The sequence below is a fragment of the Cydia amplana genome, chromosome 2 (genome assembly GCF_948474715.1).
Source record: "Cydia amplana chromosome 2, ilCydAmpl1.1, whole genome shotgun sequence".
NCBI lineage: Eukaryota > Metazoa > Arthropoda > Insecta > Lepidoptera > Tortricidae > Cydia > Cydia amplana.
In genome coordinates, this window is record NC_086070.1 from 10,641,441 (window position 1) to 10,660,039 (window position 18,599).

The 18,599-nt window shown below is 41.9% G+C and overlaps 1 protein-coding gene across 1 annotated transcript; it reads right to left on the reverse strand.

Annotated features, from left to right (window-relative positions):
• Positions 1 to 1,912: 1,912 nt before the first annotated feature.
• Positions 1,913 to 10,855, reverse strand: LOC134656128 (uncharacterized). Its single transcript, XM_063511651.1, has 6 exons — positions 10,479 to 10,855; positions 10,172 to 10,344; positions 9,411 to 9,541; positions 4,938 to 5,152; positions 3,136 to 3,418; positions 1,913 to 2,086 (listed from the first exon to the last, which is right to left on the reverse strand). The coding sequence occupies exons 1-6, from the start codon at positions 10,853 to 10,855 to the stop codon at positions 1,913 to 1,915; spliced, it is 1,353 nt and encodes a 450-aa protein (XP_063367721.1).
• Between the last annotated feature and the right edge of the window lie 7,744 nt (positions 10,856 to 18,599).

Consider the following 18,599-nt stretch of genomic DNA (forward strand, 5'->3'; position numbering starts at 1 on the left):
CTCACAACGGATCGAAACATGAATATTTATTTATTTTTAACGCTTGTACATTAGTAAATGTATTTTTTATCTTAATAGGTAACAATTTTCGATTTTAAACTGTCGTGAGTCATACATTGCAGTCAGCATCAAAAGTAGCGTATCAACTCAAGCAACGCGTCGTAAGTAGTAGATACTTACTTATTACACCAGATGTTATGAATTTATTTCAAATGTTTAATACGCAATTACCCATAAAAACATACTTACAGTGAACATTTTTTAAGAGAAACAAATTTTAATTTTAATTTCAAATTTTATTTACTCCAGGTTTCTAATTATTAACATCAAATTCTTTAGGTAAATCTTAATTTATATTTTGTATCATGGCGAGTCTTTAGGATTGAAGGAAGTTAAAACAACAAATGTCTACACAATTTTTAACAAAAGTTGTATCAATTATTTGAGAAATATCTAACAACGTTCGTAAGTTTATTTCTTAAGATTAACTTATGCTAAAAGACGTAACAATATAAAACAAAAAAAAAACAGGTAAAACAACACCTATCCTATTTATCTAATAATAATTAATGTTACATATGTATAAGTGATATATACATGGCTGTGCTGGTTCGCGTGGTTAATATTATGTAGAGTTCCTAGAATTAGAAAAGGGAATTATAAATTCCTACTAACCTAATAATTTAATTTTTATATGGCAAGTAAATAAGAAACTTGTTACCCAAATTAAGTATTTACCGGGAGAGAATTCAAGGAATTAACTAATTGCACCGTTCAGTGATTAATAATATTTATATATGACACCGTAAGATTGTGAACCCGTTAGTTTATAATGTAACGTAGGTTAGGTTAGGTTAGATTATAATCTCCCTACCGTCAGTTTATAATGTAACTAGCGAGATTATAATATGACGAGTGTTTACAATTTTACGGTGACATATACATATTTCATTTCTAGACCCAGCAGTGAAAAAACTCCATACATTTGTAGCATTCTCAGCACATTGCCAGTTCTACCAAAAGGTACAAGAATCAGGAAAGCTGGGTGAATACGCAACTTTATGGTCGACAACCTGAAATTTAGGCGTTCCAAGGAACTTTATTAAATTAATAAAAAAAAAATCTTTATGCCAATCAATATAAGTGTGGTATTTAATGTAGTACCTCAGATCAGGTGGCAGCATTCCCAATGTCTCTTTACTTAAGTTATACAGGACGACTACCACTTTAGATGTTTGATACTTCAACGCATGTGTATGTGCGCAGCGAAACTCGTGTTCCATCCACTTAGACTGCATAAAATGATTTGAAACCAGCACTAGTGTTCGATGCGCTTTTTGCACTGAGTCCTCTATTTGACTTAATATAGGATCGCCTGGTTCAAAATCACGATTGTGCTCTATAATAGAATAACCTCGTTCCTCTAGATAATTTCTTATAATAATCATTTGCGCTAGATTTTCGTGGCAATATGACAAGAAAACATCTTTTTCCTTTTTAATGTCATCATTAACTCTAAAGATATAGCGACGGCAACAATTAAATTTGAAAAGAACTTGTCTTATTTGTGGCTTGCAAAAGTGCAATAGCAATCCAATTGCTAACACAAATAGTAGTAGACATGCCAGGCCCAATGCTAGGGGCCAAATTGGGAAACATAGCCCACTTTTCATTTTTTCCATTACGTGAATATTATCAGCGCATAAAGCTCCTTTCCAATCACGCACCTGCAACAGCATTAAAAAATGAGTGTGATTTCTAATTTGTAAAGAACAAAATCACTTGATGAAATTATCGTAATTATTTGAATGAGCAACGTTCACATACAAAACTATTCAGCTGTAAAGTGAAAATGTCAAGGACGCTATTCTTCCGTGTGAAAAATCAGTTTATTACACAAAATTAAGTAAAGTTAGGTACATACCGCTTTACTACTCGCTAGTAGCTCGTAAGCTGGCATATCGGAACAGTTACAATCAAATCTGTTGCCTTTGAGTTCGACAGTGCGGATTGTCCCTTCAGCACTCAGCTTGAAGGCAGCATCCTTCGAGATATGCCGAATGCTGTTGTAGCTAACATCTAATTCCTGAAAAACAGTACGAGTTGTAAATACGAGTAGATCTCTGTAGACCTCGCGAGCATACTTAGCTTAAAACTGAATAAATGTATGCAGAGATGCGATTTATTTGAAATACTTCTATTTAAAATGCAAATACAAAATGCAAAATACCTATTTTGTATTTTGCATTTAAATGCCTTTTAGTAAAAAACATTTTGTATTTTATTTGAAATACTTTTCGAGATGTATTTTGCATTTTTAATATTCATTTCAAAATGCAAAATACTTTGTGATTAAGTTTAGCCAACATTACCAGTCAAACAAAATGAAAAGAACGTATGACGCTTGTATTGCCGAATTTGACCGATAGAGGCGTCTGCTAGCCATGCGCGCCCTTTTTTTTTCTTTGGTCAGAGTGCGCGCCTTATAGCCGTTTAGACTCGCGGCTCGGCTCGCGGCGCGTCTCGTGGCTCGCCTCGACACACTCGCATTCGGCTTGTCATTCGGTTATAAACCTTATGCCGTGCCGTTAGTGTTTAAATTATATTAGCTCGACGAGCTTGCGAGCCACGAGAGTCTAAACCGGCTATTATGTCTGACTAGTGTCAATGTGAAACGAAAATGACGAACATTATCTATTCTATGGCTATTCTCATGATAAATACCTAAAATAAATAAAAATATCTGAGATTTGGTCAAAAGGTATTTTATTTTGAAAAAGTATTTTGAAAATACCTATTTTGCATTTAGCATTTGAAATACAAAACGCAAAACTATTTGGTATTTTGCATTTGAAATAGTAAATCTGAAAAGTATTTTGCATTTTGTATTTAAATGCTTTTTTAAAACCATTTTGTACATCTCTGATTATGTATGGTTCCGCCATTATGAAAGATTTCCAAAAACTATTTAGATAACAAAATACTCACTATCATGTAAATCGATTGAGAATTGCGACCTGTATATGAGCCCATCTGGAGAGAAAATCCGGACAAAAAGCATTTTTGCCCAAGCCGAAACAGAGACCTTCGCTAACGCTCGGTCAATAAGTAAATATTACTGATCGAAACACTAACATGCATATTAGCTACATCCGAGACGTCAAGCCTGCTGATGCTGTTATTGGGTGCGTGTAGCTCCAGCAGCACCGTGATGTTGGTCGGCACGGCAGCCAGCGTGCCGGGCTCCGCATACAGTACCAGCGGGAAGCCCCGGCTCGACGGCGGCCAGCGAGGTTCCGGCGGCAGAGGCCCCCGACATTCCACAACTGTTGCATTGTCGCGCGGCCGCTTGGAACATGTACATTCTGCGAAGAATACAACGCATTTGAATCGGCTTATCTTGTCACTTATATTCATTCTGCAATTTAACTCTGTAATTATGTTTACATAATGTTAACTCACTTTTAAATAAATAATAAAGTTCCTAGCGAGTAAGTACGATAAGATTTACAAAATGTTGTCCATTTTGTTTTTGTCAAACAGTCATGAAAGGCAGACTTATTTGGCACGCATAAGTATAAAATAATCAAAATGGTTGACATTATTAAAAAAAGTCTAGGTATACTTCCTAGGGAATAAGTAAACGGCACTGTAATTCCCGCTACACCTGAGTGGAATACCACGCTTTGTAAGCAAGTGTGATGAAATAGGTAATAAATTTACGGTTTTAATCACTATAATAGTCTTTTTACGATACAAGTGCGGAAAAGAGGAAATTCGAAACGAGTGGCGTGGCGATAAATTAAAACACGACCGAAGGGAGTTTTACAGTACCTATTTACATATGGCATTTTAAACTTTCGACATACGCACGGAAAGTGCTTTTACCCGCACTAGTTCGGGAAAGTAGCACCATATGTACTGTAATAATTATTACCATTCTTAGTGTTAATATGGCTCACAAGAGTTTGCAGGTCAACGATTATATTTTGAGATTGATTACAACAAAAGGCTTGGTACCTGGTAAGCAATCACCGCTGTACGGGCACAAACGTTCGGTATCGAGGTTGCCACCGCTAGGCACCAACCACAGTGGGCAGTCACGGAGAGCCTCTTGCAGCAAGTACCCGCCACGATCACACCTCACATCACCCATTTCAATACTGACGAGTACCTTTGCCCGCTGTAAGTATTTATTTATATATTAGTATCAGGGCTCGATATATTTGAAACATTATTAAGGGCCACTTGCGCGTTCCAGGGTTACCTAACTAACTCGGAGTTAACCATGGTTAATCTGTTTTGTACAAACGGTTAACTCCGAGTTAGTTGGCTGACCCTGGATGTAGACCTAAGAACAATAACCAAAAGATCTTAATTGAATAAAAATTACAAATTTAAGGACATATATCTGAGATTTGATAAAATAACTATTCTTAAAAAAACCGGCCAAGTGCGAGGGGGTGCGCACGGAGGGTTTTCCGCACCATCAACAAAAAATAGAGCAAAACAAGCAAAAAACGGTCACCCATCCAAGTACTGACCCCGCCCGACGTTGCTTAACTTCGGTCAAAAATCACGTTTGTTGTATGGGTGCCCTACTTAAATCTTTATTTTATTCTGTTTTTAGTATTTGTTGTTATAGCGGCAATAGAAATACATCATCTGTGAAAATTTCAACTATCTAGCTATCACGGTTCGTGAGATACAGCCTGGTGACAGACGGACGGACGGACGGACGGACGGACGGACGGACGGACGGACGGACAGCGGAGTCTTAGTAATAGGGTCCCGTTTTTACCCTTTGGGTACGGAACCCTAAAAATAACCACGCATAAGTAGGTAGGTAATAAGTATTATTTATATATGGGCGTCTCGCCTGAAATTAAACGTTTTATGAAAATTTAATAAGTACGAGTAAGTCTGTAAATATGTACCTACAAAGTACGAGTATATTAGTTTTAAACATATATGTAGCATTGCTACTTACCGTTCGGTTGTTAGAGTCTTTTAGAGCAAAGCCGTTGTGGCATTGTAGGTTATCTGTGCTCGATACTTCGACAATCCCTATATTGGGATTGTGAGACAGGTCTAACATCACCGGCTGCGCCGTTGGCCCGATAATAGCTCTTTTCATAATCAGATCGTTGTACTGCAATATAAAAGTCACACAACAATCATATATTTTATATTTTACAAACGTTTATCATAATTGCGGATTATAATTTGATAAATGTTATTCGTAATCTGGCAAAACATAACAAAATTAATAACATTATTTAAAAATCGGCCAATAACAAAAGTTTATTAGAAAACAATAAAATGCGTTTCGTATTAGTATTTCTTGTTGTGGCGCAGTAGAAACGATTAAGTACTTTAATTAGGCATACGAATTCAAACACGTCTAACAATAGAGCGTGAAATTTAGTTTAGGGTAGGTGAGAATTGCGACTGCGATTATTTGTGCATGTGGGTTAGGTTACAACTGCTGCCCCAACGAGCAGGCACTGTTATCTCTGCTATCAGTAAAATAATTTCAAATGTACAACTGCGAATCCAAAAATAGAATTTTATCAAAAATGTACGAGGAACATAATGATATATAGCTAGCTCCAAGGAAGGTATTTTTGCCAAAGAAATATTTTGTATACCTAGTGGATTTATTGACCTTTAATATTGAGCCAAATAAATTTAGTAGTGTTACAGCTAATTCTCAGTCAGCTGACAAAGTCAAGGACCCCGTGCCACATTTAAACTAGGTTGTAAGACAGCGGAAAAACGCCTGAGTATGAACATTATTCACCAGAATATTCGGGGTTTTTCCAGCAAAGAATTAGAAAAATATATTATTGTTTGTGTTTATAGACCACCATCAGCTGACTTCAGCACATTTGAAACTATAATGGAAAGTGTGCTGAAGTTAGTATGTAAGGGCCAAAAACATGTTATAGTCTGTGGAGATTTTAATGTTAACTTGCTCGAGTCCTCTAGTAATACTCTTAAAATGCTGTGTTTGTTTAAATCATTCAATTTATTTAACTTGTTTCTTGAACCTACCCGGGTAGGGGTAACTAGTGCAACATGTCTGGATAATATATTTTGTAATTGTGAATGTATAGATAAGCAAATATTTAACTGTTTTCATTCTGATCATAGCGGTCAAAGGCTGTTTTCTTAAGCGATATTCATGATACTCCACAAACAATAACATACAGACCCATTACTAGTAGTCGCTTGGAATCATTCAAAAATGAAATTCAAAAAAATCTCTGTATGTTACCTTTTTTGACATTATAACTGTAATAGTCTGTATGAAGATGTTTTTAGTGTAATTCTTTATCATTTTAATCAAAATTTCAAGGAGAAAACTATTAGTGGGTCAAAAACTAGAACAAAGTTTAGTGAATGGGCTACTGCAGGCATTTATAAAAGTAGAAAAAGGCTTTATGAACTTTATGGTGAGAGAGAGCTGAACAAAAATTCTGATTTCGTGGACTATGTAAGGAACTACTCAAAAATCTTCAAGAGAGTGTGTGTAACAGCCAAGACAAACTATACAAGTTCTAAACTGAAAGTGTCGGACAACAAAGTGAAGACAACATGGAATATTATAAATAGGGAAGCTGGTAAATGTAAATCACGCGATTGTCAAGTCAACATTGTCTCGGATAAACAACTTACCATGTCAAACAACGATGTTGCCTCGGCATTCGAAGATTATTTTTCTAAAATAGCTATTAATACCACGAAATGTCTACATTCATCTTCGTCTCGAGCTCATTCCTTACTTTGCGCTAATGTTAAGAAATGTAATATTAACTTTGAGTTTAGTCGAGTAGATTCAGCAAATATTGTTAAAACATTCAAGTCACTCAATTTAAAGAAAACGGAAGATTTATGGGGAACATCAGTTCGAGTCATTAGTCATGTCATAGACGTAATAGCGCCTTACTTAGCCGTAATTTATAATATTTCAATTTCACAAGGCGTCTTTCCAGATCTTATGAAATATGTAAAGTCATTCCTCTTTTTAAATCGGGTGACTCGAGTGATATGGCTAATTTCCGACCAATATCAATACTTCCGGTACTAAGTAAAGTTTTTGAAAAATTAATGTTAAATGATCTACTGGGTCACTTCAACAGACATACTTTACTTACAAGCAATCAGTTTGGTTTCACAAAGGGCCGTTCCACGACCGATGCTGCTTCGGTACTAATTAAACATATTTATAATATTTGGGAAAATTCTTGTGAAGCAATTGGCATATTTTGTGATCTTTCTAAAGCATTTGATTGTGTGGATCATGGAACGCTCATTTTGAAATTAGAACACTATGGTCTGTCAGAAAATGCCCTAAACTTTATGTCTTCTTACCTCAGCAATAGAACACAAACAGTTGTAAACAAAACCCAGTCTAGCGGAGCTGTAGTCCAATTAGGAGTGCCACAAGGTTCTATTTTGGGTCCATTCCTGTTTTTGGTTTATGTAAATGATTTGCCATGTATAGTAGAAAATCTTTGTGAAATAGTTCTTTTTGCTGATGACACATCATTACTTTTTAAGGTTGATCGGAAATCTACCGAATACAGTGTAATTAACAGCACACTCGTTAATGTACTTAAGTGGTTTACTATGAACAATTTGCTTCTTAATGCTAAGAAAACCAAATGTATTAGATTTTCTTTGCCGAATGTTAAACCAGTCGATACTAAAATACTTTTGAATAATGAATGCTTAGAGATGGTAGAAAAAGCTCTGATTCTTGGTTTAACATTGGACAAAAATCTACAATGGAGTCCTCATATCGGAACACTAGCTAACAAATTAAGTTCGGCCGCTTACGCCGTGAGGAGAATTAGACAATTGACTAATGTTGAAACAGCTCGCCTTGTTTATTATAGTTATTTTCATAGTGTAATGTCATATGGTATTCTGGTTTGGGGCAAAGCAGCTGACATACAGACTATATTTGTCTTACAAAAGAGAGCCATTCGTTCTATATATAACTTAAGAGCGCGTGAATCATTAAGAGAACTTTTCAAATAAATTAATATTTTAACTGTAGCTTCCCAATACATATATGATAGTATTATTTATGTTATTAAGAATTTAGACTCCTTCACTAAGAATTCTGATGTCCATAACTTTAACACTAGAAATAAAAATAAGCTTGCTATCAGAAAGTTTCATGTCCGTAAAGTACAAAAGTCATTCGTTGGGCAATGCATTCATTTTTATAACAAGTTACCTGAGGATGCTTTAAGATTACCCTTTCCAGCTCTTAAGAATTACTTGAAAAAGTCATTGATGTTAAAAGCTTATTACAGAGTCGAAGACTACTTGACAGACAAACATGCATGGTCCAAACCAGAAACTAATAAAAAGTAGTAGCAATTAAAAACATTGTATTATGTATAGAGTTATAGGTGACACAGCTCAGGTAAGCAGGAAAGCACATCAAATATTATATGTTGGTAATTCATAATAATCAATCAGATTTATATAATATGTTTTCCCATTTCTTTTAATAACTTTATTTTCTTTTCCTTTTGTAAGAATTTGATATGTTTTCTGAAAGAGCTACGAATTTGTATGATTCCATGTACATATGTATATTTTCTAAATCAAATTTCTATTACACCTTATGTGTATAATTGCATGAATTCTATAGTAATTTAAATTGTATTTTTTCCCTTATTTTTTCCCTTATTTTCTCGTAATGCATGTTAATTATAAGATATTATGTAATTATTTTTGAAAAGATGTATCCCGCCGAGTTTGTTGCCGGTCCCATATTGGGACCCTCCTACAATTGAGGGGGAATTTAAATCTTCTCGGGGCAGAGGTGTAGGGTTGGAGCCGGTCTACCTAGCTTTATTTGACGTTCATAAGCGCATTGTAATTATGCCTACTTGAATAAACTATCTTTTATCTTTATCTTTATCTATACCAACACTTATGTACTTTGTAGAGCCTGTTCAGAAAGAGAAGAGTCTTAGAATGTATTGGTTCCCATACATTCCACGACTCTTCTCTTTCCACACAAACTCAATGATAAATAAAAAATTTTGGTACAACAAAAAATTGTTATTAATTTTATCAGTAAAGCAAATAAAAGTTCCATAATGTCTGTTTTTTAAATTTTTGTTTTTAAGATGACGCGATACCTAATGACTTAAACAATATACAAATATGTATATTTTTTAAGTCATTACGCATCATAGGTCAATTTTTATGAAATGAAAAAGCGTCCAACCAGTACAGAAATAGAGCAGGCACGGCGTTCAAAATGATTTTCACATACTCCTATTTTCTTAATAATCAAGTTGTATTCAAATCATCGTGCCCGCTTAGTTTCTGTTTCTGTTGCTGCGTACCGACCCGCTGTACATAATGAATAAACTCACAGTAAGATCTCCAATGTAGTTATCTCGAAGTTCAATTTTCATCAGCTCGTCGTTTTCGACCCAGTCTGGGCAGATTCGGGTTGCGTTCGTTTTGACCAATTCCAAATGATGCAGTGACTTTGGCCACTTTGCTGTAAACCATTAGATTTGGCTGTATTATTTTATGTATTATCATTAAGAAAAAAATAACGTCAAGAGAAATGAACAGTCATTTAATATGTAAATTACCATGCAATGTACACGGTCAAACTAGTTAGGTACCTACCTGGTTATAATGTTCAGGTTTGATTAATTGGCGTCAAGTTTTAAAATAATTAGGTACTTATATAAAACGAAAAAGTTTGTCACATCTACTTCCTCTTATATGCCATAGAACATTACCAAATTTTTAAGCAACGTTTAGGCTCCCAATTACTTGACATAAAGATGAGCAAAAATCGTAACAAATAGAACGTCTAGAACAAAGCTATAGAACAAGTTGTCGTACAGCATCATTAGTAGTGAATGAAACGACGCCCCAAGATTATCTGCAACTCTTTTCCAAAAAGAGATAAATCTCTACAGTTCAAGTCTAATTATTCTCTAATTGCATACAGTATTCTTACACAGAGACATGTTTATTTTTGTTAAGCTGTTTACGTGGTTTACCACGCGTCGTCGTAACTGTAGGTATATGCTTCACCTAGTGGGTTATTTATATGCTCATGTGTAACTTTTGGTCTATATGGACTACATGATTTAGGCACCGATATGTATCTCACATTTAGCAGAAATTACATCAGCATCACCGCACAGCGAGCCCAGGGGGTTGTAACTGGCCACTAACTTCTGCAAACGTGGCAGCGATGACACTGCGTCTAGAAGAGTAGCACCGTCCAAGTTGTTGTCTGTTAGGTCCAGCTTCGTCAGCCACTGCAGCGGTGAAAACACTCCTCTGAAACATACGTAACTAACTAATTTTTGATACGAATCCAGTATGGCCTTTTATTTGAAGGCACGCCTTTAAATGTTTCTTCAGGCTATACTATGTAAATAAGAAAAAATAAGTATAAGTAGTTATATACGCACCTTGGTATGGTCAGCTTATGGTGTTTTATAGTAACATTGGTTAAATTTGCTTCCGTGAACATATTATACGATAGGTTATTCAACCCACAATACTGGAGGTCAAGACTTTTAATAGAAGAGCCATTTAACTTCCCAGTTAAGCTGCTTGAATTTAGGGGTACGTCTATTAAAGTTAGGCTTGTCAAGTTTCGTAACGATACATTAAATTTAGGAAGAATTAAAGGCTCGACTCCATCATAGGGGCTCTCTTGGATGAACAGAATTTTCAATGAGAGTAACCGCTCCAACCAAGCGCTGCCGTTCTCTAGCTGGCTTACCGCAGCTGGTACTTGCGCGTACTCTAGTTCGATGGTTTCTAACTTATCAGGGAACTGCATAAATGCTTGCACATCTGGAATCACATGTTTAAGCTTTAACGTGCGTAGTTCCGTAACGCCGCTGAGGAAATCTTGTGAAGGCCGCGTTGGGTTTTCAGGGTCATGGGCCTGAATTATGAGTTTGTATATTGGCAGATCACGGAAACTATGTTCCTGTAATCTAGGCTCCGCGGGTTGTTTAGTGAGGCGTAGTGTCTTAGTCAGTGTGATATTCCATGCTTTCAATATGTCGTAATATGACGTATTCCGGTCGGGACCTTTACAATTGTAAATTTCAACTTCTTCCACATAATCTTGATCAATCAGGACTGGTAAGTTGTCAACTAATGAAAGTGGTATGTTCTCTGTGCACCGCAGGAAATATTTTTCCGATGGCTGGTATACGATTTCTATAAGTTTAGATCCTGCAACGGAAAGTAAACATCAGTACCTACGAGCATTGACTTATTGTTTATCGACAAACGCTAATTTAAATGTATAGTTGGTCAAGCAAATCTTGTCAGTAGAAAAAGGCGGCAATTTTTTAAAATCGCGGGGTTTAGCAACACTAAGTTTGAACTGTTCGAAAATCGCGTATCATTTATATCTTATCTGTGGAACTCTTTTGTTTACATATTATCGTTGCACATTATTTTTTTGGACAATATACAAGTTATTCTGTGTTTTCCATAAACGACTGTCACTAGGCCACTGATAAGTAAATATTTCGAATCGACTAATGAATAGCATAGTATTCATGATTTAAATATTATTTTCACTTAATAGTATAATAATCAAAAGTACACAACACTCGCTCACCATTGATCAAGTAGAAGAATGAGTCTGTCGAAGACTTGTCTTTTAAATAAGCACAGGTGCTGTTTTTGGGGCAGACGGCGGGCGGGTGGCCCACATCGTAACATCTAGCAGCTCCCAACAACACTGATATGAATACTGCACTCAATACTCGTCGCATAGTAGCTCGCACTAATTATAAAATGAGGAAATATTGGCGATTTGAAAAGAGTCATCAGATGAATTAATCATAAATTATTGAGACATATCACACCGAAACTAATTTCATACGTTTAACACATTCTCGGAAGGCGCTATTTTTGAGTGCGTGATGTGACACTTGTAAATCGCATACCATATGTTTTCCCGTCTATGAAGGACTCCTACATCGCAATTTCTTAAAAAACTGTTTTACTTGAAATGGCGGCGTGATCTGGCGGATTTTACGATCGACCGTGATATGGCAGCATCAGCTCGCCTATAGCCATAACGTCCTCAGCCGTGACGTGCCATAGCATGCATCATAGCCATGCATGCGAGGCATGTGCATAGAGTGAAAGAGGAAGAACGTTACAAACCACCTAAACGCACGCTGGAAAAGTTGCGGATATAGCTATATGTACTTATATCTACTTAAGTTAGCAATTTCGTCAGTTTCGTGACACACCTGCAAAATATTATATTAGGCAACTATTTAATAATAAATACTTTTAAGTAAAGGTATGCGTCGATGCAAATTCAGTCAGTACAATGGATTCAGCCTGCCGCGATATCATTGTCGGGACACAACTTTACTGTATATCTATTAGATTACGTATTTGTATTAATGTTTCAAGCGGACAAACCTATACCTATTTATGATAAATGATAATATTGTGTTAGTCACACATTTCGCACACGAAGTTCGCTAAAGGACAAGTACACTCGAAAGCTCTAATCAAAGGGTTCAACAGCAAAATCGCTAAGGAGCTTCTCGGGCTCAAAAGGCACAAAACTTGCGCGGTGACTAGAATACTGACTGGACACTGTAAGTTGAACAAGCACATGTTTCAAATTGGCAAGAAATAAGATGCGACATGCAGGTTCTGCCAGGCAGTGCAAGGCCTAGCCAGATTCTGGGGTCAGTAACGGATGCCTTGTCTGGGTTTAGGGAGGAGCTAGAGGCGAGCCTATTCAAGTCGATTGGGGATATGGTTAATGCCCGCTTAGACGACATAAAGAGCCGCCTCCCTCCGGCGCCGGTCGTCCGCCCGCCATTGGCGGCGGACCGAAGAAGGGCATCTGAGGCTGCCGATGCGACAGTTTCTCCATCAGCCCCCGTGGTTGATTTGCCGGATGATCCCTGGACCCCGTTGCCTGCCCCTGCCCCTGTTCCTGCCCCAAGGCCCAGGAAAACGGCAGATAAAACTGTAGCATCGTCGGGGTCAACGCTGATGCCCCCTGCCAGAACTGCACCAGGGCCAAAAGTGCCGCGGAACAGACAAGCGGCAACCAAACAGGTACCCCGGGCGGCACTTCCCCTTTCTGCGGAAAGGTCGAAAAAACCCACCCCCGCTCCCCGAGCGAAGAGGGTCCCTCAAACGGGGCCGCCACCACCACCGACGACTGCTTCTCTGACGTGGACGGAAGTAGTAGGCCGTAAGGCAAAGAGGAAAGCTAAGAAACCAACAGCTACAGCAGGCCAACCGGCTGTTAAACCAAAGCCGAAGCCGCGGAAACTAGTGGCTCCATCGACGGCAGGCATAGTAGTGGCTCTCAAACCAGAATCTGAGGCTACTTATGCGGGGATCTTCACCAAGATGACGACTTCGGTTGGTCTAGCTGAGGTGGGGATAGACCATGTTAAAGTAAGGAAAACGGCTGACGGGGCGCGTATCATCGAGGTTTCTGGTACCGACAATGGTAGGGCAGCCGACCTTCTGCGCGACAAACTGGAGGGACTTATCGGCAACGACGCGAGGGTATACCGGCCAATTAAAATGGCCGGCCTGAGAGTATCAGGACTCATGGAATCTGCAACCACGCAGGCAGTAGCCGAAGCAATATCAGCGAAGGGTGGTTGCAGACTTGACGATGTGAAGGTTGGTGCAATCCGTACCGGATTTAATGGGGTAGGATCGACCCTCATTAAATGCCCGGTGACGGCCGCCAGCAAGATAGTAGAGGGAGGGCGCTTGCTTGTGGGATGGGCGAGTGCACAAGTACACATACTAGACCCAGCACCGTTCCGCTGTTATAAGTGTATGGGGACAGGACACACACGCGCTACTTGCCCTTCACAAGTAGAGAGAGGGAACACGTGCTTCCGGTGCAGCAAGCCGGGACATAAGGCGTCCGGCTGTACCGAGGCGCCATTCTGCGCGGTGTGCCATCAGGCCAAAAAACCAGCCGGACACTACATGGGAGGCCAAGCGTGTTGCCCCCCACCGACTAAGGGTAGACAAGACCCCACCCGGCCCCAGGGGCCCGATCAGAGATCCGCCCATAGGGCTGACGAGGGACAAGACAGCATGGAATCGTAATGTCATCACGCCCTTACGAACTCCTACAGACTAACTTGAACCACTGCGCCCGTGCCCAAGACCTGCTCATGCAGGTAATAGCGGAGTGGGGCATAGGTGTGGCTGTGGCAGCGGAACCGTACTGTGTTCCTCCTCAGCCCAACTGGGTAGGAGCAACTGACCGGACAGTGGCTTTAGTAGTACCGGCTATTGGGGACCATCCTCCCCTGATTGCCGTTCATAAAGGTCCTGGAATAGCGGCAGCCAAACGGGGAAACCTTTTATTAATCGGCACTTATTTTTCCCCCAATAGGCCACTATGGGAATTCGAGGGTTACTTGGATGATCTAGGGAGGCTAATTAGGAGGTCAGCACCAACCCCGGTACTCGTAATGGGGGACCTCAACGCTAAAAGCGCAGCCTGGGGTTCCCCCGTTACCGATGTGAGGGGCGAAACCCTCAGGGATTGGGCGTTGGCGATGGGGCTTGCTGTTTTAAACCGGGGTAACGCCTACACATGTGTACGACAGCGGGGCGGGTCCATTGTTGACGTTACTCTTGCAACCCCTATTGTTGCCAATCGAATTGCGGACTGGCGTGTCCTAGAGGATGTGGAGACCCTCTCCGACCACCGTTATATACGAATGAGGGTCCACAATGCGCCGGTAGCCCCACCGATGCCCGGCCGAAGAAGAAATGGTTTCCCTAAGTGGACCATATCCAAGCTGGACCGTGAGATGGCGGACGAAGCCGCAATGGTTGAGGCGTGGAATAACCCTCCTCCAATAGCGCTAGGAGTGGATGAGCGTGCCTCACGCCTCCGCGAAAGTCTGCAATCAATATGTGACGCAGCAATGCCACGCGCCAGACGACCATCAGCAAAGAGGAGGGTGTACTGGTGGTCGGAGGAAATCGCGGCCCTCCGTATCACCAGTAACGCGTGCCGCCGCACATTCAATCGATGCCGACGGAGGAGGCATACTGAGGAAGAGGAAGAGGCAGCATACCAGGCCCTCAAAACGGCAAAAGAGGCTCTCAACCGGGCAATTGCCAAAAGAAAGGATGAGGCGCGAGAGGAGTTTCTGGCCACACTAGACCGGGATCCATGGGGGCGACCGTACAAGCTCGTACGCAACAAGATGAAGCATGCCCCCCCATGGACGCCCTGGAGCCGGAACTCCTCACGCGAATAGTGGAGGGCCTCTTCCCGCCGGCACCCGACTTTGCGCCGCCGGTAATGTCTGTCCCCTCAGCGGAACCGGAGGAACCGATGGAGATCCCCGGGGTCTCTGATATCGAGATGACGAGGGTAGACTTCCGCCTAAGGGGATGTAAAAAGGCTCCTGGGCCTGATGGAGTACCTGGGAAGGTCCTCCCTATCGTGCTAAAGCATCTCGAAGACCGGATTAGGGAACTCTTTGATGATTGCCTGAAAGAGGGAAGGTTTCCAAAATGCTGGAAAGAGGGTAGGCTATGCCTCCTCAGGAAAGAGGGCCGCCCGCCGGACAGTCCCTCCGGATATCGGCCTATAGTACTCCTTGACGAGGTCGGGAAGATGTTGGAGCGCATCCTGGCTGGCCGCATTCTCCAACACCTCAGGAACACCGGACCGAACGTCAGTGACAGGCAGTTCGGGTTTCGGGCGGGGCTGTCCACAATGGACGCACTTACCTCTCTGAGGCAATTTAGTGAAGATGCGGCGGGAAGAGGAGAGGGTGTCGTGGCAGTGTCACTTGACATTGCCAATGCCTTCGGCACCCTCCCGTACACTGTGATTAAAGAGGCACTTCGGTACCACGAAGTGCCTCCATACCTGAGGATGATTGTGGAGCACTACCTATCTGACAGAGTAGTGCTCTACGAAATGAGAGCGGGTCGTCGCGAGCGCGAAATGGCCTGCGGTGTTCCGCAGGGGTCAGTCTTAGGACCTCTCCTGTGGAACATCGGCTATGATTGGGTGATAAGGGGGGCACAGCTTCCCCGCATGTCCACCATATGTTACGCGGACGACACAATGGTGGCTGTGCGGGGAAGAGAATTGGGGGAGACCCTGAGGAGGGCGGCGGTCGCCACAGAACTGACGATCGGCCGCATACGCCTGCTTGGGTTAAAGGTGGCCCTCCCGAAGACAGAAGCGATAGTCTTTGGGGGAAGAAGATGGCGCCTACCCGCCGGCTTGACGATCCAGGTGGAGAGAGAACTTGTCCAGGTCAAGGCCAACATCAAATATCTTGGCCTTGTCCTGGACAGAAAGTGGGACTTTAGGGAACATTTCACCCGACTTGCTCCCAGAATTGTAGGCACGGCCTCTGCCCTAGGTAGGCTGCTGCCCAACGTGGGAGGACCGAGAGCCCCATGCCGCCGCCTCTTTGCGGGGGTTGTAAGAAGTATGGCCCTATACGGGGCCCCGATTTGGGCGGACCGGTTGTCGAGGGGGAACAAATCCCTACTCCGGCGGCCGCAAAGGGTGGTGGCCCTAAGAATAATTAGGGCCTACTCAACGGTCTCCCATGCAGCGGCGTGTCTCCTCGCTTGCACCCCTCCATGGGAGCTCGACGCCCAGGTCCTTGCGGAGAGATACGTGTTGAGGGCGGAGGCCAGGGTACGAGGAGAGCGCTTGGACCCAGAAGCGGCAGAGCGGGCAGACCGAGAGGCTGAGGTTAGGCTCCAAGAGCGTTGGGAGGCCAGCCTGGAGGACTCCCCCTATGGAACACACACCATAGGGGCAGTCCTCCCTCATATGGAGGAGTGGTTGAAGAGGAAACACGGGGCCCTATCATATAGGGCAACGCAGGTGATGACCGGACACGGCTGCTTCGGTCATTACCTGCACAGCATAGGGAGGGAATTAGGGCCCCAGTGTCATGAGTGCGGCGACCCTGAGGACACGCCCCAACACACTTTAGAGGTATGCAGTCATTGGCAGGAGAAACGCCGCGCTCTAACGGCGGCAATAGGAACGACGGATCTCTCGCTGCACAGCGTCGTTGCGGCCATGCTGGGCAGCGAGAGAAAATGGAAGACAGTAGTCTCCTTCTGCGAGGAGGTCATCTCGCAGAAGGAGGCAGCGGAGCGGGAGCGCGAAAACGCGATGGACGCGCCCCCGATTCGTCAAAGACGACGAGGGAGGAGACGCGCGCAGTACGCTGCGGCAAACCGCGTCCTTCCTCAGTAGGGCCAGTGGGTTGGGGCTCACATTGCACGGCCCTACACGTTTGGGGGGAGAATCAGAAGCGTCCCTGATTCTCCCCTCCTTTTGTGCGGGTTCACCGGCTTAATGCCGGGAAAAGACGGGGGGCATGGTGGAAGAATGAATGCGCGACCCCATGATGCCCCCAAAAACAACGTCTGAGAGGGTGAGACGCCGGAGTGGGGTTTAGTGGGTATTCTCTTTCACTCCCTCTCGCTAGGAGAGGGAGGCTGAATAGAGGGAGTCCCACATACCCCCCCAATTATGGCCTTCCCCACGGCCGGGGGGGATGCGTAAAAGCATTCCCCACTCCGACAAAAAAAAAAAAAAAAAAAAAAAAAAAAAGGAGTCAGAGATTCTCTGTTCCTGCGGACCACTAATGTAAAAAGAAGTACCTACTTAGGGCGGCATGTATTGCAACCCTATGAGGTACAGAACGTTACGGCCCAAAGCATCTGTAATTTTCTGGATGCAACGGGCATTAGTAATGAACTTTAAAGGGCCGTCACAATAGATCAATACTTGGTCGACGTGACACTCAAAGGCCCGATACCACCCCAATAATAAATAAATAGTCACACATGCTGGAATTTGTAAGGTAACTAATATGAGGACCTTTTCAAATATCTTTTGACTTTGTTTTGTATATGTGAACTAGTCTGTACAGACTATTAGTTACTCGTATTTATATAAATTAGTGTTAGTAGAAACTACGTATATTTCTGCTATTGTGAGCACTAGGACTGTTAATAATAACGATAGTCTGAGAATAGTAATCTAGGTCCTCTCGACGACCTCTAAACCTCTATCCCCGACGTCTAGGTATGTCTGACTCCACATACATTATCATACCTATTGTAGTATTAACAAGACGGCGAGGGCGTCATAGTCTACCACGGGGTAGACTTACGACACTATAGAAACATACCAAGTTAGTTATACGAATTTAGGACAAACATTTTTGAAACACATCGAGTCTTTATAACAAAAATGTTTTCCTTATTATCAAAATTACTATAAGTACCCAAATTAGCCTTTTACTCTGTTCATATTTTGCATATTACCGTAAAATGGGGTGAGTAGGGTTCGCGGGGAGAGTTGGGTTATGAATGGGGAGAGAAGGGATGAAAGGGGGTGAGATGGGTTTTTAAGGCTACTGCTACAAAAATAATGTATTCCAATTTAAAATGGAGCTATAGTAATACTCATAAAAAAAATTCGATCCAACAATCTTCCAAAATCACCTTTGTATGAAATTCCATCTCACCCCAATTACGAG